Consider the following 22,455-nt stretch of genomic DNA (forward strand, 5'->3'; position numbering starts at 1 on the left):
CACTGCACGGTATTTTCTTCATACAATACATTTGCATTGGCTAACATAATGAAATGCACTATTGTATTAAAAACATTTCTTTATGTATTGAATTGCTGATTTATTAAGCTTTTTTCATGGTGTTCAGGTCAATTTTGCAGTGGGTCTACTACTAGGCCTCCAATTTTAGCCTACAGTATGCTAAGTAAGTTCAAGGCATCACTGCAAAGCTAAATAAATTAGAGTTAACTTTCACTCAAAAACTGAAAAATGTAAGTCCCAAATAAAACAAATGTACCGCTCATTTTAGTGATGAGCCAAAGGGACGGGACTGTTCTTCAGAATAATTCCTATCGCCAGAAACTTGAACAAGAAAGACTACAATTACCAGAAAGACCCCAAACACTCTTCCGGTTTACGGTTACCACGGGAGACCAAGGGAAGCTACAACGTCTGAGTAACTGGAGTCCTCCAAAACAAGCAACGAAACGTAGAATTTGATTAGTTTTCTTTCTATACATTTGCTAACGTTATCCACTCTAGTCATAGTTGACATTTAATTTGTGAGGCTACATTTAATGAGTGAACAGTCCTTGGTACTAGGTATGTTAACTCTGTCGCGTCAGGCAGGAGGTAACTAGCAAAGCTAACGGTATAAGCTAACGTTACATTCACCAGATACAGGCCGCATGATGTAGCATAGCTATGTTGGAAAAGTTAGCTCACTTTACCTGTCTAGTTTGCTAATTACTATGTTTACTAGTACAACCACACCGTAAGCAATACATTTCGGATTGCTAGAGGTGACGTTATCACCACCGCCATGTTTATTTACCTCAGTAAGAAGGTGAGTGAGCTCTGGCACCCACTTAACCACCTATCAACACTTCAGCTAATGCAATGCGAACTGTGGTTAACAGTGTGGTTTACATTTTCTGTGTTTTATAGATTGCTATTCCAAACAATATCCATCTAAAATGTGTCTCCTGGAACAAAGATCAAGGCTTCATTGCCTGTGGAGGAGACGATGGTCTCCTCAGAGTACTCAAGCTTGAAACTCAGACAGGTAAGTTCAGAGGATGGAGCTGACTGCCTGCAAACAGTCCTCCACTATTCTAGTAGAGCTGAATCGATGGACAGAAAAATAATAGCCAACGATTTTGTTAATTCATTAATGGTTAAACAAATGTTTATGCAAAAATGGCGGAAACTTCTGTTTTCTTCCTCTCAAATATTGAGTTTTCCTACTTCTCTTATATCTTATCAAACTGAGTATATTTGATACATCACCTATGACTGGGATGGACATTTTTCACTATTTCCTGATATTTTATAGACCAAACGATTAATCAAGAAAGTCATTAATTGATTATGGAAATAATTGTTAGTTGCAGCCCTCATTTCTAGCTACTCCTGGCTTGAGTGTTTTAGATGGTAAAGCTTCAAGTTAATTTATTTTTAAACATGAAAATGAAAATGTAATCACAAAGTAAATCCTTAAAAGTACACAATTCAAAGTTGCTTGACATGTAAAGTGCTTTACAGCATATGTAACTGTGAGATCTGCTGGGAAAAAGAACCCTGGGATGAAATCCTTTTCTAGTTTGAAAGATTGGTAAGACTTATTATAATAATGATCACGTGTACCATTTGTTTACCTATACACTGATGTTGGCTGGGCCTGGTTTCAGGTGTTTATTTCTTGCTGTTATTTTGCCCTATGATAGAATAGAAGTGTTCTGCTAAAATCGGTTCCATTCAAATCCATTATGTAATACTCATGTGATTGAGATTTGAGACTCTTACAGTGTGTAAGAAATCTTCTGAAACTTTCATAAGCTTTTTGGCTCTGTTCTGGTAGTAAAACTGGTACCACCTCGTCCACTCCGTCTGTCGTCAGATCCGCTTTTATGTTGTTAAAAACCACCAACAGCGAAGTGGAAGAAACAATAAAAACTCTAGTGCTGGTATTTAACTACAAACTACTGCTCCAACGCTGTAGACAAGTGCTGGCCTTTAAAAAAAAATTCTTAACCTCACTGAGATTTGCTTGGACACTGTTGAGGTTCTGAACCTGATCTCTCTTACTGTACTCTCAACAGATGATGCCAAACTTAAAGGTCTTGCTGCACCCAGTAACCTGTCAATGAACCAGACTCTAGAGGGACACAGTGGTAAGTTATATCCATTAGTAGCTCAACCTGTTATCATTATACAATGCTAATAACAGGCAGCATCCACAAAATGAAAGCCATAGTTAGGGGGTGCAAGGCCGAAGAGCGAGCCTCAGGAAAATGATCTGACACTTGATGATTACTGCACGTGCAGGCGCAGTACAAGTGGTCACGTGGAACGAACAGTATGAAAAGCTTACAACCAGTGACCAGAATGGACTCATCATTGTGTGGATGCTCTACAAAGGTGATTACTGTCGTCAAATGAAAAGGCCAAGTTGTCTTGTAATAAGTGTGTCTTTTACAGTTGTTCATCTTTGCCCATTCCAAAGGTGCGTGGTACGAGGAGATGATCAACAACCGGAACAAGTCGGTGGTGAGGAGCATGAGTTGGAACGCTGACGGTCAGAAGATCTGCATCGTGTATGAAGATGGAGCGGTCATTGTTGGATCTGTAGATGGTAAAAACTGATTTACAGTGTTACTGCTAAAAACCTAACTAATGGAGATAAATCACAACATTTCTCCAACCAGATTTAGTATAAAATCACTAAGGCTCCCATCACAAGGAATGCTTTGTTCACATACTGAGGGAATGAGTACAAACATGTACAGTAGGATAAATGCCTCTTTTTAAAATTGTATTTTTTTATAGGAAACCGGATTTGGGGAAAGGAGCTAAAGGGAAATCAGCTTGCTCATGTGGCATGGTCGCCAGACAGCAAGATCCTCCTGTTCGGCATGGCCAACGGGGAAGTGCAAATCTATGACAATCAAGGAAACTTCATAGTGAGTGCATAATGTCGTCGTATCTCCTTTGTGCATGAGTCGGCATTGTGGTTGTCTGCCAGAAGCTGTCTTAAATTGACATTTTATCCAGTTTAGCCACATTTTTATGATACACTTTTTAGATCTTGGACATTTTTAACTATATATTTTAATTAGATGAAGGATATTAGTCATCGGATCTTAAGTTATGAGAGAAACAAGCTGAGCAAGCGTTAGTGGCAGCCGAACTGCGTCGGAAAAACACACATTTTTAATGTGACACTGCTTTATTCAGTGTTTTTAACGGTTTTACTCACTGTGTCCGTTTGTTTTGGAGAGGAGAATACTTCTGCAGGTAATTTGGCTCCTGGTAAAAATCCCCTGAACATCTGGATCTGGAGTTATCAGAGAAACAAGCTGAGTAAACATTAGTGGCAACTCCCTCTGCCGAGCTGCGTCAGGGAAACACTGGTTTTTAACGTGAAACTGTTTTATTCAATGTTTTACTGGTTTAAATCACCTGCTGGCATTGTTTTGGAGACGAGGAGACCTGAGGAGAATTTGACTCCTGGTAAAAACCTCCTGATGGATGAACAATGAAGGAATCCTAACTGCAATGAAAAACTCCCATGATTGTAATTATTTTGTTTGAGAGACCCCTAGTGGCAGAAAATTACATATTGTGTGCTTTAAATGGTGGAATATTATATTGTTAGTGATCCCGAAATAATTTTGTAAAGCCCCTGAGTGAAGGACTTGAAAAGGTCTGGACTTTTGCGACTCCTGGTCATATCAAAAAAGACACCAATGCACACTACTCGGTCCATGGCTTGTTTAATGCTACACTTTGCATCATGAAATGAATACAAAATAATAATTTGATGTTATGTTTCAGGTGAAAATGACCATCAGCTGTCTCACCAACGCGACTGGAGCTATCAGTATCGCAGGTATCCACTGGTATGCAGGAACTGGGGGTTACGTTGAGCCAGATTGTCCATGTCTCGCTATCTGTTTTGACAATGGAAGATGCCAGGTCATGCGCTACGAGATTGATGAAAGTAAGGGGGGGGGGAAACCTTCGAAGACTTCAATATATTCTCCAGGTTACACTTGAATGAAATGTTTACCAATGGTGATGAGCTATGCTGCTGCCTCTTTCTTCAGACCCAGTGTGTATTGACACTCTGATGAATGTGGTCAGTATCCAGTGGAATCATTGTGGCAGTGTTCTGGCAGTAGCAGGTTCCCTCCGAGCCTCGAATCTGGACAAAGAGTTCAATGTTGTGCAGTTCTACACACCATTTGGAGAGGTGAGGGTGAACACTTTGTTCCCTTACAGACTTACTTACAGAGTTTACTACATGAAGATGATGCATATGCAGTAGCATGCAGTGATCCTGTCAGCACTATATGTGAGAACAAACACAAGCACCTGGCCAAACAGTTCTTGAGTTCTTGATATTGATTAAAAAGCATCCATTGCATTGCACATAACCCCTAATAACCCCAGTGTGGAAATAAAAAAAGCCATGGCTCATGAGAACATTTGCATTTTTCTTGTTCAAACAGCATCTGAGAACTCTTAAGGTGCCTGGGAAGCAGATGACAGGAGTTGGCTGGGAGGGAGGAGGGCTACGTATTGGCCTGGCTGTGGACTCCTACATCTATTTTGCCAACATAAGACCTGACTACAAGGTAAATGGCAACACTTTGCATCCTTTTATTTAACGTTTTTGGGAAAGAAACATTTTTTGATGACAGTCGTAGACAAACCTAATAACAGAATCCTTAATCTGGAGCGAGAGTGCAATGTAATTGCTCGGGACAATTCCGCAACTTGAATGTACGTCCACTAAAAGAGCTTGTTTTTGCCTCTGACGGGCTCAGATAGAAACATTATGGATAGGACCCTGAAGCCGAATAAAAGTTTTTCTTTAACTTTCTTACATCTGTCTGCTATTGTGTCTCACCAAGTCTCACTCTGAGATGTATCATTCTGAAAATCTTGCAACGCAGCCACATTGTCAAAATCAGCTAAATATTCAGCCATCACACTGAAAATTGTTTAGATAACACTAAGCTGCACTTTCTGTACTCCAACACAACAAACTCTTACAACATCCGCCCCTCTCTCTCTAAGTCTCTCACGTTTCCAAATGTTAATGAAAACCCTTTTACTTCTCTGTATGGAGCTTTTACCATAAAGTTGTCAGAAACGTAGTCTGAGCCTGTCAGCGGCAAAAACAAGCACTTTTAGTGGACGCACATCGACGGTGCGGAGTTGTCCCGAGCGATTACATTGCGGCTGCTGTCTGTGATGCTTTTCAATAATGGACCAATTAAAATAAATGATTAACCCCATTAGTCATTTGGACACAAACATGAAAATAGAAAATAGTCCAGGTTGAAAAATACCGAAGTTGCCCTTTTTAATAAAAACAAATTAAGTGAAACATGGCTCGATATAGAAACTGATCACAAATCCAAATAAACGTAATGTCACAGTAATATGAATCTGTATTATATTGGATCCATTTTTACATGTTCCATTCATGTGTAAGTGTCTAAAGGTTTTTGGACCACTGATTTTCTCTTTTTACGTGGAAGGTGTGTGTCATAAAACACATACATGCATACATTTCTGTAGTTTTGAATAAAGAGGTTGAAATTAGTCATAGTAGAGTAATACAATGTAGTCAGTTGTTCCATAAAGTAGTATGAAGATGATTATTCTTTATATGCTGTCAAACTAAGATTCAACGTTGACAGTTTAACACCATGCTTCCAAATGTTTACAAAGAAGTGAAACTACGAACTTCACTTCCTGAATAACAAATAACCTCCAATTGACTAATTGTGACAAAAGGCTTTTTTGAAGGAACGTGTCTTTTGTTTGATCATATTTCTTCCCAGAGTTATGAAGCCCCACACAAAAGGTGAATCTCACTTCTTGCTCTTTTATGTCTCTCAACAGTGGGGCTACTGTTGCAGCACAGTGGTGTATGCCTACACTAAGCCAGAGCGTCAAGAGTACTGTGTGGTATTCTGGGACACCAAAAACAACGAGAAGTTTGTCAAATACGTCAAGAGCTTGATGTCCATCACTACGTCTGGGGACTTCTGCATCCTAGCCAGCAAAGCAGATGACACCCATCCTCAGGTACAAACACCTCCGAACAGAACAGTGACAGGAAGGCAAATAAAACATTACAGGTCAGACAAGCATATCCATTTGCCTCTGACAGATCTAGTCTAACTCTTACATACAATAGTGTCCAGTAGAAGATACAGAGTGAGCTGTGATGGCAAAGATCACAAATGTTTCTCTGCTGTCTGACTTCCTGTTTTTCTAATTTGTTGCCGCACAGGAGGAGGCTGAGTTGGAGTCCGAGAGTCATGCAAGGGTAATGTACAAATTTAAAACCACACACTCAAAATGAGGACTATTTGTTTCAATTTAGAATTTCAAATTGACTTGCTGTGACTAATCCGCACTGCTGTGTGTTTTTCAGTATGTCCTGATTCTGTGCAACTCCATTGGGACTCCACTGGACTCAAAATACATTGACATTGGTGAGTTCATACAGTAAAGAAAGGAATAATGGTAACACTTTCTACAACGCTCCTGTCTATAATGCATTATAAACATGTGATGCATTATAATCTGGTTATAGCACTGGATAATTATAGTTATAAGCACTCAGAATTATTCATAATGATTTATAACAATAACCATGACACATTATTAAGCATTTTATAATGACTTAGGTCAAGCATCATAATACTTCATAATTGCTGGTCACTCAGTGACTTTTTCTTTCATAATGTATTATAATTCCATCATTTTAATACATTATAAAATTAAAATGTTCTTTATAATGCATTATAATGCGACTATAAGTGACTTTAAGTGGTCATTGTTTGCTTTAAGTGAAGTGAAAAAAACAATGACCACTTAGAGTAACTTATAATATATAATAATGCATTAACAGTAATTATAATACTTTATAAAAATATAATAATGATCACAACTATGGGAACGTCTGGATCATAAATCCTGCCTGACGCCCACGTTAATATTTTTTGGAGACACCGGGAAACCTTTTTATATTACATCATCCTTTTCATTTTTTTTTACCATATCATCATTTCTGTCACATGTTGTATTTGTACTATGTTGTTTATCCTGTACACGCGTCATCTATTGCACGTCTGTCCTGTCCTGGGAGAGGGATCCCTCCTCAGTTGCTCTCCCTGAGGTTTCTAACATTTTCCCCCTTTAATTATGGGGTTTCTTTTAGGAAGTTTTTCCTTGTGCGATGCGAGGGTCTAAGGACAGAGGGTGTCGTAACCTGTACAGTCTGTGAAGCACACTGAGACTAATGTATTATTTGTGATATTGGGCTATATAAATAAATTTGATTTGATTTGATAATACCCTATAATAATTACCATACCTGTAATCATACATTGCAATAAGCAGATCATAACACATTTTATAAGTATATTTAATGCATTATAGACATTGAAAGTGTTACTAGAATGTTTATATATGGCAATTTTCTTTTTGCATTTTCTAGTCAACATTATAAAAATGTGAATTTTCTGATGTAATCTACTAAACGAGCCAGGAGCCCTGTAAGCCTGCAAACAGTGGGCACGCAGAAATTAACTTATTTTTTCATATGGCATCGCAGTGCGTTGATCAAAGTTCTGATTTACCATAAGGTTGGTGTATTTCTTCGAGCCAATGTGGGAGATCACACCCTGTGTGTGGAGAAATGGAGGTTGGCGTTCTGCCACCCGCCGCCCACAGTTCCATCTTTCTTGTTCCCACAGCATCCTATAGCAAATAGACAGTTAGCACTGAGCATCTTGATATCTCTCAAATATTGACCATTCTGTCTCTGCTTGACTTGGTCAAATGTTTGTTGAGAAGCTCTGGCCAAGAGAGTTCAAAGTCTGCAGGTTTGAAAGGCTCAGTGGGTCTTAGTGGGTTCCAGATATATAGTGAGTTCAAGTGTCTGCCTTTCTGGAGGGGTCTCCTCATGTGGCCTCATGATGGCTAGTCGGTGTAGTCTTTTTTAGAACACACTGCATTATATTGTGTTTATCCACACAGAAAATATGCTAAGTTGTTCCTAGTTCAAGGTAACAGGTAACTAGTTTACGGTAAGAGAATTAATTGTTGTAATATTATGTAACTTTTCACCATTGGCAATAATACTTCATTTATTTATTCATACTGTACATTTCCGCCAATATTCTTTTTCATGCTACCTTTGCATTTTAACACAATTAATCATAGATCCCATTTGTCAGCATTATTATTATTTACACTTTTATATATTATAGTATACATATTTATTATTTCTGTTTTTCCTCTTCCTTTTTTATATATTGTAGTATAATGTACATATTTACATTATCATTATTATTTTTCCAATCATTTTTGTATGTTTATTTATATTTATTTTCCAGAATTAGAGCAACTTTAAAATCTTCTTATTTGTTGACATTGCATTTGAAATGTGATGCCAGGCTCACACATGATCCACCAAATGACGTGGATATAATTAATAATATTATATTATAATTATATATATATAATTTACATTGAGCTTCATCTTTGTTATTAAGTCTGTTGCTTGCCTCCTTGATTAGATCCACTGTTTGTCACCATGACCAAGACTCATGTGATCGCTGCATCCAAAGAGGCTTTCTACTTGTGGCAGTACAGAGTGGCAAAGAAACTAACTGCCCTGGAGATCAACCAAGTGACCAGAACTAAGAAGGAGGGGAGAGAGAGGTGAGGGGTTTTTCACACATTGACATCTACAGTACAATGGAGCCGCATCTGCGCTGGATGTCATAAGAACTGTATTTAACAAAGCCAGGTTCTGGATGGGGACAAGAGATCGTCTACGTCTATGTGTCACGAGTGTTTTTGCCCACGATCCGAGTCCTTTAATATTGAGTGTGCCGATACCGAGTCCCGATCTGATACTCGCACTTCAAGTATATTTGAATTATTAAAATCAATCCAATGTATATGCTTGACAATTGAATGGCTCTGCAATGCATAAGGAAAAAAAGCCTGCATGCAAGGAGTTCCTTAATGGTTTTATTTATTTATTTTACTAAATTACAAAGTAATAATATTTTATATATATATCTTATCAAAATTCAACTTATTGCAGCATTTGTTTTCGTTGTTTTTTTAAATTAAAATAATCAACCCAATTAAACACTCAGTGTACGATCACACCAAATTCTGTTCTCAAATGCAACACGTTAAAGTTTCTTTAAATGTTTATCAGTTTCATTTCCAAATATTTATCGGATCCTTTTTTCGAAATCCACTGTTGGGCATAGATTAGATCCACAGCACAACACTCATTTAAAGAGAAAATACCTTGCCTCCTAAGTTACCATATGACCAGTTGCTGACATGCAATGTAGCATGTAAAAGGTCCAGCGCACTGCTCACTCACACCGGGGCTACATCAGAACACTTCCAGCAAACCTCACAGAGAACAACGAGCGCAAAACCCGAATCCCCGATCTGTTATAACATGTTCTGGTCTAGCTCAGCTAATAACACAAAGACACCAAACCTGTCAGCACGTTAGCGTGTCGTTCACTACTGAGCCTGTTTGTGAGCGGTACTGACAACGTTACCACTTTCCTCTGCTCCGCTCAATGTGTGTGTAAACAGTGGAAACACTGTTGTTGCTACCGACACCTTCATGACAGCTGACGTATAACAAAGGAGCATTCTCAGGTCCGTGCTCAATGTAGCCGATACCGATCCATTAAAAAATGCCTTGATCGGCCCAGATAACGATCTTTCTGGTTGGATTGGGACATCCCTACCCTCGTCAGAGCGTACAGTACACATCAAGCAGGTCATGGAAAGTTACAGGGAGGCAAGATAACCACAAGGCAAGATTCTGTGAGTCAGTGAATGACGCCTTGGCTTTACTGGCTCACTGTTTCAGTGTAGGGTGTTTGTTGGTACTGACAGTGCTATGAAAAGGATTCATTCATCGGAATCAAATGCCACTGAGGTTCCAGACAGGCTGGGCATGACCTAATGTTCTGCCAGGGCTTTACTAGCACCTGGACCACAGTTCATCTCAGTGGACAGGGCAACTGTTTGTCTGTCTTTTTGTCTCTTTCTCATTTGTTCTCATTTCCTGCCTTTCTAGGGTCTATCACATTGACAGCAATCCCTCTGGAGCCAATGACAGCAGTCCAGATTTTGCAAAAGCAACTCGAGATCCCATTTGTTGTATAACAGCAACAGATAAGACCCTGATTGTTGTATGTACACCTCTGTTTTAATCATACAATTTTGAATCATCCAATAAAAATGAAAGTACAAGTTTGAGTGTGGGTGTATGTGTGTTTACAGGGTCGTGGTTCTGGCACCATCCATAAATACAGCCTCCCAAATGTTGTCCTCATCCACAAATACACGTTGAACCACAGAGCCTACTATCTGTCCTTGAACTGCAACTCCAGGCAAGCATTGGTTGGTTTTCTGCAGATACAACTTGTTGCTGTATAGATAAATATTATTAAACTGTTCAAACACAAATGTCAAATTTTGAAAAGTGTGGAATTTTTCATGATGTTTTAATCATTATTTCCTCTAGTCGTCTGGCCATCATCGACATCGCAGGCGTGCTGACTTTGTTGGACCTGGAAGTTCGAGCCTCCGCAGATGACAGCACAGGAAACCAGGCGTCTGCAGGAGACCCGTCAAAGTTTGAGCGCAAGGATGTTTGGGACATGAAGTGGGCCAATGACAATCCTGATCTGTTTGCCATGATGGAGAAGACCAGGATGTATGTCTTCAGGAACCTGGACCCAGAGGTGAGTGCTCGGGCGTTTGTGTGATGGTCAGCTGCGTTGTCTTATTGTTACTGAATAAACATTTAGCAACTGTTGCCATCCTGTGTTGTGTTGGAAAATAACAGGAACCCATCCAAACATCTGGATACATCTGCAACTTTGAAGACCTGGAAATCAAATCAGTCCTGCTTGACGAAATCATGAAGGTAAAGCTTTGACCTAAAGTCCCAACACTATTATTTCAAAATCTGAAACATAAACATAAAATCAAGATACTTATTTGCTCATAGCTTCGAATGTATTTAAATATCCTCTGTGCTCTTAAATATCCTAAAGCAGATGGATTTACAATAGTTTTGTCTTGATGCCATCTGGTAAATGATGAATTCATCCCTTTGTAGTGTTATCAAGGATAACGAGAGGCTTTTCTCATAACTACATTGTTGTACCTTGAAAGTGCTGAAAGATGCAGTTTGTATTTGTTGATTTAAGTAAACCCTCTCTTATGGGATCTTGCTTGACAGGATCCGGAGAGGCCTAACAAAGACAACCTCATCAACTTTGAAATCCGCTCTCTGAGAGACAGTCGTGCGTTGATTGAGAAAGTGGGGATTGAAGATGCCTCACAGTTCATTGAAGACAATCCTCACCCAAGACTCTGGTAAATGAAGTATTTTGATGTTGACTTTTGATTCAGCATAAAGCATGGCTTTAAGTTTAAGGGCTCTTTTAAAATCATGCAAGTGCAGCAACAAAGTGGTCTCTTGGCTGCACGGACGGTGTGGGCGTCTCAAAGCTAACCTGCTATTTTAGTACATGCATGTGCAGCAGTAAAGGTTTGGGTGAAGTGGAATATAGATTACAGGATGCAGTGATTAATACATTCTGATTGAAAAAATAAAAAGTTTGAGCTTTGATAATCTATCTCCCACATAAAAAGGCAGAATATTGCGTTTTTATGGACCCTTCTGATGTGTGTAGAGGTGTGCGTTGTCATTTGGCAGCAGCATGGTGTTGTTTACATGTAACTTAATGAAGGTAAACACGCGACACAGTGATACAAAGCAGCAGAATCGATTTTCTCAAAAGCTATTCCTTAAGTGTCTGTTCAAAAGACATCTGTTGTCAGGTCAGGTTCTGAGCAGCCACTGTATGCTGGTGTGGGAGGATTACTGCAGAGTATAGGAGATTAATGGTCTTTTGAAGCAGCAGTGTGATCTCTGTAGCTTGTGTGTTTTCTCTGCCTAGTGTGTCAAATCTTGCAGCATCCCTCAAAATCTGACCACATCAAAGAAAAATGGGAGTCAGTTCCAGTCAGTGTCTTAAAGGGATCGTTTGGATGTTTTTAAGGAAGTTGTATGAGGTACTTTTCCATAGTCAGTGTGTTACCTACAGTAGATGACTGTCGGCACACTCACAGTTTGGAGAAACAGACAGAAGTTACAGCACGAAAGCTGAGCAGTGTCGTGCTGTGCACAGGGGCCGCTGCAAAACATATGGTAACCCCACTTCAAATCATCCAAACTAACCCTTTAAGGGTCATCTGTGTACTCATCTCATAGACTTATTAAGTCATAGAATCATTGAGTTTGACACAGATAGATTGAACACAGATAAGTAAGTGGTAAAAAAACTCTTAGATTGTGATTTACAGTTTCAATGAACAGTTTTAGTCATGTGGTGTTGAGTGACTTCATACAGCTTTAATGCTAAATGCATCATATTAATAAGGATTTCATACAGGTCAAGCCCTCCTGGTGATAATAGCCCCCTGTCTCTGTTATGAACCTTCCAGGCGTCTTCTGGCTGAGGCGGCCCTCCAGAAACTGGATCTGAAGACTGCTGAACAGGCCTTCGTCCGTTGCAAAGACTATCAGGGCATCGAGTTCGTCAAACGACTTGGCAACCTGCAGAGCGAGCCCATGAAACAGGCGGAGGTGGCAGCTTACTTCAGCAGGTTTGAGGAAGCTGAGCGGATGTACCTGGATATGGATCGCAGGTACATTTATTTGTTGAGGCATATTTCATGGTGACAAATACATCCTCTGTTCTTTAGGCATGATGGTTGATGTTTTATTTCGTGTAGGGACCTTGCCATCAGCCTGAGGATCAAGCTGGGAGACTGGTTCAGGGTGCTCCAGCTGCTCAAAACTGGCTCTGGGGACTGTGATGATGCTCTGCTGGAACAGGCGTACAATGCAATTGGAGATTACTTTGCTGACAGACAGAAGTGGTATTGAAATTTAGTTTGCCCGTTCTTTCTCTGGTTTAGTGTTTTAGTCTATTTAGTACAGAAACAATGTTAGAGGTTTATCTGCAATATCTATAGGGCTGCACGACTCTTATGATCAATCACGATTATTTATCATGATTATTCATTGGTTTTAGGGACAAGATATATTTTGTATATATTATAATATTATATTGCACTTTCACATTAAAATATATAAAGCACTGTTTTCACTTTCACGCTACAATCCTGGTAATTAACACATCTTTGCATCAAAATAAGAGTTAAAATAAGCTTCTTCATCTGAATTCAGTGCAGTTTTCGTTGATCATGTTGTTGTATAATAAATACTCTTCTACTCTGACTGCAGCTGCAGCATTCAGGAATGTTTTCTATGCTCGGTGCACGCATTGTAAACATCAATATCTCATTCTATCATGTTGCTTTTAATTGTGGGAAGCCAAAATCCTAAACACGATTAATATTTAATTGGTTGTGCAGCCCTGAGTTATTCATAGTATATCTGTTTGAGGGGAGTTCTGTAATGTACTTTGCATAATTCCAAAAGGTTGTTCTTTGTTTAGGGGATATGCATTATTAGTGTGGTATAGAAATATATATATACAAATTATGCAAATATAAAATCTCACATTTTAAGCAAGAGACCGTCATTAGTACCAAGCATTTAAAAGTGCAGATCGTATTCTAAATGCTAATACAAAGACTCCATCATTAAAGGATAGGTAAACATTCCTTTAATTCTATCTCGCTCCCTTTGAATGATCGATCACTGTAACTTGGATCACCTCGATCTCACTTTGCTGAAGCCTCTACTATCTTCAGCTGAACGTCAGAACGGCGTTTGTCCTCCATCACTTACTCTGGACTCATGTCAGGAAGAGATCGCCTCACTGATTATTATGAAAATAATTTGAGTGCAAAATCCCTGTTTCTCTTTGTGTTTCTCTTTGTGTTTCTCTTTGTGTTTCTCTTTGTGTTTCTCTTTGTGTTTCTCTTTGTGTTTCTCTTTGTGTTTCTCTTTGTGTTTCTCTTTGTGTTTCTCTTTGTGTTTCTCTTTGTGTTTCTCTTTGTGTTTCTCTTTGTGTTTCCTTGCTGAGCAGTTTGGTAGGTAACAAAAAGAGGTCATTTTGTACTGAACAGACTTTATAAGATACCAACTGCAAAAGACTTTCATGCATCATTAACGTTGGGCCAGCATTAGCAGGGGACATCCTCACTGCAGGGATGTACAGTAGGAACTATAATAGCGACCGATATCTCTCTCTGTGTACTTATGGACATCTGAGTTTTGTTCTAAGACTTAAAAAAATGTAAACCTGTACTTCAAAGGAAACTTTGCCTCACTATAAATCCTTTCTGTTTCAAGGTGCAATGCAGTGCAGTACTACCTTCAGGGTCGTAACCAGGAAAGGCTGGCAGAATGCTACTACATGTTGGAGGACTATCATGGCCTTGAAAAGATGACCACTATGCTGCCAGAGAATCATAAACTTTTACCGGTGAGCCAAAATTCAGATTTGAGCAAAAATAATTCTTTGATATCTATTTATTATGTAATAGTTTAACACATCAAAGTCCTCTCTATTGTCTCCCATGTCTGTGTTTCAGGATATTGGGCAAATGTTTGCCACTGTGGGCATGTGTGAGCAAGCTGTGAAGGCCTACCTGAAGTGCAACCAGCCCAAAGCTGCCGTCGACACCTGCGTCCATCTGAACCAGGTGAGAGACAGACAGAAAACCTGTGGCGCCAGAGTTTCTAAGGGACACTCTGAGCACGTGCGGCTTTCCATCAGCCACATCTCACACACTTTGACAGCTTTGTACCTCAGCAGTCGCTGTGGCACCTGCTGTCCTCCCACTCCCATCCTCTTCCTGAGCGATATGTAGCCAGACAGTGTGAATGCTGCTCTCAAACTTTGCTCTTCCAATGTCAACTTTAACACTCGGCTCTCGATGGTTGTTTAACTGTTCTCGGCTCAGGTTTGGACAAAAGAAAGAACTTTCAGCTGCAGCTGTTTTACCTTGAAAAGCCACAGCTGGCCTGTGATAATCCAAAAGGGGACTTTAACTATTTCCTTAACTTTCCTGTTGCCTCATCCCCGGAATGTCTGAAAAATACAGCGGGTTCTCGTGTTATCTCATTCTTGTGCTCCGACTGTAAGTGAGATATGCAGCTCAGGGCCTTTTTTAGGAGGTTTCAGAAATGAGAGCAAGAAAAGGATTTTAAGTTCAAAACAGATTTTCACTGAAAGCTAAATTCAAGTATATGTTGCATTGACTTACATACCATTTCTGATTATTATTTCAGCTAAAGGCTAATGTCAGCTACGATGTCGTAATTTAGTTTTTTTGAATGAATGTTATCGTTTTCTTACAGTGGAACAAAGCAGTGGAACTCGCCAGGACCCACAACATGAAGGAGATCAAATCTCTTCTTTCCAAATATGCTTCACATCTTCTGGAGAAGAATAAAACTTTAGAGGCGGTGGAACTGTATCGGAAAGCCCACCACTTTCTTGATGCAGCCAAACTCATGTTTAAGGTAGGCTAATGTTTCCATGCTCATTACTTTTGAGTAGCTTCATAGAAATACAATTGATATGACTTCTACAGTCAGATAAAGAGGTCTGTTCTAAAAGCTGATCTAAAGTTAACTGGTGGTTGTTCGTCTTGTCAGCTTCCATCAGCACACTTGTGTGTAGCTGATTACTTTCTGGAATAACGTGGACATGGACTTTGTTACAGATAGCAGATGAGGAGGCGGAGAAAAGGACCCGACCACTGCGCGTGAAGAAGCTCTATGTGCTCGCAGCACGTCTCGTTGAGAATTACCACGAGCAGGTGAAGACGTCACAGCAGAGCAAAGCCAAAGGGAAGAAGTCTGAGGTAATCTATTACTGATAATATTTTCTACATATATTCTAAAATCATACCTTTTCTATTTTTCTTTAATAAAAGCTTTTAAATATTATTATACTGTAATTAGGCAACATCTGCACTTGCTGGACTGCTTGAGGAAGATGCAACCTCTTCAGACAATCGTATTGTGGACAATGCCTGGCGTGGAGCGGAGGCCTATCACTTCTTTCTGCTCGCTCAGCGGCAGCTATATGAAGGCGACATGGTCAACGCCATGCGCACAGGTACCACATCAAATGACAAACTTCCTCATAAGTGCTATACTTTGGTGTACTGCTCTTTGCAGGTTGACCAGATCCATCTAACATTTTGTCAGCTCAATGTCAAGACCTTGGCAGACTGCAAAGCTTTTGTATTTGCTGTGGCGACTCATCATTTACCATGAAGTTGTTTTTTTAGGGTCTAAGGATGCATGAAAACAAGCAAAACTATGCACACACATTAACAGTGTTTCAGTGATAAAATGTGTGTGTGTGTTCTCTAGCTCCATATAGTGGACAAGTGGTGCAAGAATCTGGTATGTTATTTCCAGCACATCACACTCCATGCAATAATGGAGTAATGTTCACTCATGCGCTCAGTCTCCAACGGTCACAACAATGCACTGCTGCATCAACCGGCGTCCCGCTAGTACCTCCGACACACGTGGCTGTGCAAGGACCCGTTTGTCGCAGCTTGCATCTTTAAATTGTTATTGTGTTTTGATTGAGACCCCTAGTGGCAGAAAATTACATTTTGTGAATTTAATTTGTTTAAATAAGTTATTATTTGGAAGTCTAACACTGTTTCTCTTTTTAAAGCCCTTCACCTCCGTGAGTATGAGGACATCATCCCAGCGGTGGAGATCTACTCTCTGCTCGCCATTTGCTCCGCAGCCAACAAGTGCTTCGGCACATGTTCACAGGCCTTCATCAAGCTGGAGTCCCTGGAGAGTCTGAGCCCTGAACAGCGGCAGCATTATGAGGATCTGGCCCTGGAGATCTTCACCACGCACAACTGCCACGGGACAGAGCCGTTCAAATCATCAGATGGGTGAGGGCACCAGTGACTTCTACTTTCCTAAACTGTATGGCTGCAAAATAACATCAGATTTAAAAGACACTTTGACGCATGCTGATTTGATGTCATTATTTTCCACGGTGAGGTCACTAGAGGTTAAGAGAGACATATTAAAGACATGATGAGTTTGTCTCTCTGACATTTGGAGGAACAACAGTAATTGTGTTGGCAAAGGAGAGTGATTTGAAATTATTAGTATTAAAATATGAACCCATATTATGAGTGGCCATAAATTGCAGTAAAAAAACAGCCTATATTAGTCTTTAGGTTTTTCCCCCTTACAGTCAACACTGTATAATACTGTGAAATACAGTTGTTATTATTTATCAATGCATGTTTATCATATTAAATGTTTAATAAATGCACTGTAGACCATGCGCTGTAGATTGTTTAAATAGAGTTCCTCTGTGGCCTTACTGCATCACAATATTCCCTATTAATTCTATTTTCTTCCACTTTTTAGGGTGGATAGAGAATTACCCACATGCATTGTGACGGGTCTACCGATCCAGGAGTACCAGCTCTGGATGTGCAGTGTGTGTAAACACTGCGCTCTCCAGCAGGAGATAAGGAGATATAACTGCTGCCCACTGTGTCATAGTCCTGTAGCATGAAGCTAAAGCCCATAAGAAAACTTCACTTTCACATTTCAAAGCCTTGTACTGTACTTTAGTCTGCATATATTATACAGTATATGGGTTTGTGGAGCACATATGATTTATGATTTGTTTTAACTTAATGCTTAAAGTTCTTAAATATGTTGTGTTCACAGTCAAAGCAAAATACAGGCTATGTTCAGTAAGTTTCAATGTATATGTCTTCAATCATTTAGTTTAATTTCTTTCTTTTAGTGTTGTAAAATACTCGCTTGAACACTGCTTTCTAAACTATTTTTATACAGAAGTAAACAGTGAATAAACTGTCAACTTAATACAACAATTCAAAATGTATTTTCCTTGGATTTCATTCGACTCACTTTTTTAATGTCATGTTGCATTCTTGATGATTGAACATGATGTGGAAACTGCTGTTACGCAAAGGACAGAAGGCTTTCAAACCCCTGTCACCAACTAGTCCGTTTGGAAACTAGAGACCAAAACCCGCAGAAGTATTTACTGAGGAAGCTACTGCACTTGCGAATAGTGCGAACAGTGCATAAGAAATAAGTGTCTGTGCTGTTCATCTGTAAGGAATCACTAGTATGTCCAAGCAGATGAAAAGACACTTTAAGTGGGATATGCCCGGTGCTCCCCAGAGGTCACTTTGGTAGATAATGAGGACATGGTTCAAAGTTAAATGCTGCTTCTCATGTGGTTTTGATTCTCGGTACATCATAGGATGAAATTTGCCAGTGTGCACATTTTTAGCCTTTTACATTGCTGTCTTGAGACTAAAATGGTTAACTGAATTCAAATGGTTTTACTAGACGATGATTGATTGCAGGGTAAGTTGTTGTGATTCACCGATCGGTCGATAAATGTTGACCAACGGGTGTTTCTGCTTCACAAAAGGTATTAGTAATTCACAATAACATCTAAACAAATGATGCAGCCTTTACAGAATAATGTGAGCACTTAGCCGAAAGAATCATAAAATATTCACAGTGATACATTTGGCACACCTTAAATGAGTAGGCGCACCCTGGGCGCTGGTGACACATTAAAGTTTAAAGTGGTATAAAACAGCCTGTTAATGTGGAATAAAGTGCCAACTGTGTGATCAATTGTCCTGTTTCCGCCCTGCGCCGCGCTGTACTCGCAGCACCGCAATGCACGCGCTTCACTCCGGACTCAGAGGTAAGTGAAGCAGCTACGGGACATCTGCGCTGCCGGAACTCACTGCCAGGTATAATGCTGTAATCATTCCCTCCAGTTTCTAAGTTCATGTAGAGAAACTTCCTTTGCTGCGACCCGTTGACGTTATTTGTAATATTTTTGGCACAGTTTTCTGATTTGTTGATGCATAACATCCAATGTCGTTGTAATTGGCACTCAAAGTCTGTTTTTATTTCACTTTAGTCTTTTAAGCTTTATGTCCCTCCATCGATTATTTTTAAAAACAACTTTTATTGCTGCAGAAACGTCTAATCTGACCTTGGTTTGCCATTTCATTGCAATTTGAAACGCTATATTCCAGTGCGTAACAAGTAAGTGCAGCTCGTTTTAGAGCTACAGGCAGGAGCGACAGCAGGTATGATGACTGTTGATACTAAGATACTAAGTCAATGTTTTAATGTTCAAATGTGTTCAGCACTAGTGTGTTCTGAGCCATTGGCAGCAAATACATTCAATTTAAAGAGCCAGTTGTTGTGTGAAGTTATATCTGATGCATTTTTAAACATCCATCTTAAAAGGTTGACTAATATTACTAATTTCTTGCAAATGCATTGTGTTAGCACAGTCATGAAGTGTAACACGTGTACCTTGTGACAAATAGAAATCTAACTATATATATATATATATATATGTATATATGTGGAAACGTATCTTTAGATTGTATGTATTGTAAGTGATGCTGATGTCGTTTAAATTTCCATCACAGGGTGCAACACAAACCCAGATGCAACTTGATGCAATGTGATCAAATGACATAGAAGAAAGTGTGAGGTATTCTTATTTCACTCTCTTTGTACACAGGCACTGAAGCATCTGAGATTTTAACCAAGAATAGCCGACAATTCTAACAGTTTCGTCATGATGTATGGGCAGATCCTTCATCCGCACAGCCCCGATGATTGCTTTATTAATGTCAATGTTGGTGGTTTCAAACAACGCATGGAGCACAACGTCCTGAACCGATTCCCACAGACACGTCTGGGGCGCCTCTTGTGTTGCAGCTCCAAAGAAGCAGTCCTGGAGCTCTGCGATGATTTCACTCCCTCTGAAATGGAGTACTATTTTGATCGCAATCCGCATTTCTTCTACTACGTTCTCAACTTTTACCTCACAGGCAAACTCCACCTAGTGGACGGGTTGTGCGTAGTCTCGTTTTTCCAAGAGATTGAGTATTGGGGCATCAAGGAGCGCCACCTGGACTTCTGCTGCAGCAACAAATTCCACGAACTGATGGGGCTTGCTGAAGACGAGTGCTGGGATCAGAGGAGCGATGAGCTGCAGTTCCACAGCTCAGGCTCGTCGATTGAGGAGCTGTCAGCTTCGGAGGACAACATAGAAATGTTTGAAGGCTCCTTGTGTGCAGACGTTCGCAGGAATATCTGGATTCGACTTGAGAATCCAGTTTACTCCACTTCAGCCAAAGTTATGGCTGTGGCATCTCTAAGTTTGGTCATTATCTCTATTGTTGCCATGTGTGTCCACAGCATGCCAGACTTCCATCAAGTTGATCTCAATGAGAGGGAGATTGAAAACCCAGCGTTGAATTTCTTTGAGAACCTTTGTGTTCTGTTCTTCTCTGCAGAGTTTATCCTTCGTCTAGCTGTTGCACCGTCTGCCAGGAAGTTCTTGTGTAGCCCTCTCAATATTATTGATTTAATGTCCATTATGCCCTTCTATTTCACCGTAGCTTGTGATATAATGGCTGATGGCGAGAACACAGACCTGGAGAATGTTGGCAAAGTGGTGCAGATCTTGCGGTTGATGCGAGTGTTTCGCATCCTAAAACTGGCTCGCCACTCCGCTGGCCTTCGCTCTCTTGGTGCCACGCTGCGAAACAGCTCCAGTGAAGTAGGGCAGCTCGTGCTTTTTTTGTCTGTGGGCATTTCAATGTTTTCCGCTCTCATTTACTTCGTAGAGAGAGAATGTCAAGAGTCGGCGCTGCAGACTATGCCTATTGGCTGGTGGTGGGCCACCATTAGCATGACTACAGTGGGCTACGGGGACACTTTTCCTGTTACGCTAGCTGGGAAGCTGATAGGAACTCTGTGCATCCTCTCTGGGCTGCTGATCGTCGCTCTGCCCATTACTAACATCTTCAATAAATTCTCCAAGTTCTATGAGAGGAAAAAACGTATAGATCTCAGACAAAGCAATAACTGAACTCTCTCCAGAAAGTACAGAAGTGTTCTAAAGCAGTGATTCTCAAAGTGGAGTCTGTGGTACTCTGTCAGGGGGTCCGTGAAATAATTTGTGCAGAAAAAAGGGATTAGCTGCGCAATGTACTGTAATAAACTTGGCTAAAGTAAATGGCTTACTCAAAGGTCAAGTAAGTGTTTTTTTCTTGGGTCGGGATAAATATGTTCATGGCTTAAGGGAACAGTTCGACATTTTGAGAAATTTGCTTAATCGTTGTCTTGTTTAACTGAAAAGATTGATATTACTCACTATACAGTAAAGAAAGTGCTGCAGAGATGATGTATTTTTGTGTGCCAATTCTAAATCCAATGGGAGTTTTCCATTGGATTTAGAATTATTGCAGAAAATAAGCATAATAAAGCTTTTTAAAAGCTTAAAAAATAACTACTGCAAACTGGGGGAACAGGTAACCTGGCTTTGTCCAAACGTAACAAAATCCAACTACCAGCATGGACTATTTCTTGGCCAGCGGAAATTCCAGGAAGTGACAGGTCCTGGCCAGGAAATAGTCGTGCACATAACCCCTGTAAAACAGCTTAGTAGTAGTTCATATAACTAGAATGTGTTCAGATTAATGAAATAGGATACAACATGTTCATTAGTTAGCTTTACTTGTGCTGGTCGGTGGATATTCCTACCTATCGACAGAGCCTGGCTAGCTGTCTCCAGTCCTAATGCTAAACTAAGCTGACCGGCTGCTGTCATTGTACAGATACGGAGTGGTATCAATCTTCTTATCTGACAAGTTAATCCAAGTGTAACACCATGTTTTCAAGCCATTAAATACATTATGAAAGTTTAACAGTTAAAGACTCATTAAGTCTTGCATTTATAGCAAGTTTATAAAACTCCAAATGTGTCCCCACTGAAAAGATATGACACAGCATTCTGGAGTTGTTCATGTCCTTTGTCCGTAAAAAAAAACGTCTCCATTGCTGTTCTCATCTGCTATCGATCCATGTGTCTCGTTCTTATGTCTCTGTTGTATTTTGTTTTAAAAGGCTTGTATTTGCATAATCCAACGGGAGGCTTCTTGTTTACTGGGTCATTAATGTAATTAGTCCTTAATCAATGAGCATGTCAATAAAAATCCTTTCAAGTTGCTGAATTCACAATTCATCCCACGATGACTTTTGAAAAGAATAAACCGATCAATAAAGTTATGTGCCCGGGTTTGTATTTCTTCCATGCAGCTGTTATATTTCACATTTGTGTTGAATTTATATGCAAGCAAACATCGTGCTGTGGTTTAATGCTCTGCTTCTTGCTGCATTAACCTTCATCTGCATTTTCTATACATGTGTTTTATCTGTTATCTCTTCCACAGATAAGAACATGCCGATCAATAAAAACAGACCAAATATCCGAGTTGCCCTCCAAAGGATGCCAACAGAAATTTGTATCTCAATCC

At 39.9% G+C, this 22,455-nt stretch overlaps 2 protein-coding genes across 2 annotated transcripts; both read left to right on the forward strand.

Moving 5' to 3' along the window:
• Nucleotides 1–802: 802 nt before the first annotated feature.
• Nucleotides 803–17,946, forward strand: wdr35 (WD repeat domain 35). The gene is made up of 27 exons (XM_029461347.1): nt 803–826; nt 928–1,045; nt 2,082–2,153; nt 2,308–2,400; nt 2,486–2,614; nt 2,809–2,942; nt 3,817–3,982; nt 4,089–4,234; nt 4,494–4,619; nt 5,899–6,084; nt 6,293–6,328; nt 6,437–6,497; nt 8,589–8,733; nt 10,136–10,250; nt 10,342–10,451; nt 10,586–10,805; nt 10,910–10,990; nt 11,309–11,445; nt 12,580–12,783; nt 12,871–13,017; nt 14,402–14,534; nt 14,644–14,754; nt 15,413–15,577; nt 15,781–15,921; nt 16,022–16,178; nt 16,755–16,986; nt 17,477–17,946. Exons 1-27 carry the CDS (start codon nt 803–805, stop codon nt 17,625–17,627), a joined length of 3,540 nt encoding a protein of 1,179 aa, XP_029317207.1. The 3' UTR covers nt 17,628–17,946.
• Nucleotides 17,947–18,807: 861 nt separating this feature from the next.
• On the forward strand, nt 18,808–21,283 carry kcns3a (potassium voltage-gated channel, delayed-rectifier, subfamily S, member 3a). The gene is made up of 2 exons (XM_029460981.1): nt 18,808–18,858; nt 19,650–21,283. Exon 2 carries the CDS (start codon nt 19,707–19,709, stop codon nt 21,006–21,008), a length of 1,302 nt encoding a protein of 433 aa, XP_029316841.1. The 5' UTR covers nt 18,808–18,858; nt 19,650–19,706; the 3' UTR covers nt 21,009–21,283.
• The last annotated feature ends 1,172 nt before the right edge of the window (nt 21,284–22,455 follow it).

This window comes from Cottoperca gobio, chromosome 22 (assembly GCF_900634415.1).
Source record: "Cottoperca gobio chromosome 22, fCotGob3.1, whole genome shotgun sequence".
In the NCBI taxonomy this organism is placed as follows: domain Eukaryota; kingdom Metazoa; phylum Chordata; class Actinopteri; order Perciformes; family Bovichtidae; genus Cottoperca; species Cottoperca gobio.

Coding starts and splice junctions, on each gene's coding strand:
- kcns3a (XM_029460981.1), top strand. CDS start 19,707: ATGATGTATGGGCAGATCCTTCATCCGCACAGCCCCGATGATTGCTTT.
- wdr35 (XM_029461347.1), top strand. CDS start 803: ATGTTTATTTACCTCAGTAAGAAG. Junction 1,046..2,081: donor CAAGCTTGAAACTCAGACAG/GTAAGTTCAGAG, acceptor TACTCTCAACAG/ATGATGCCAAACTTAAAGGT. Junction 10,251..10,341: donor CAGATAAGACCCTGATTGTT/GTATGTACACCT, acceptor GTGTGTTTACAG/GGTCGTGGTTCTGGCACCAT.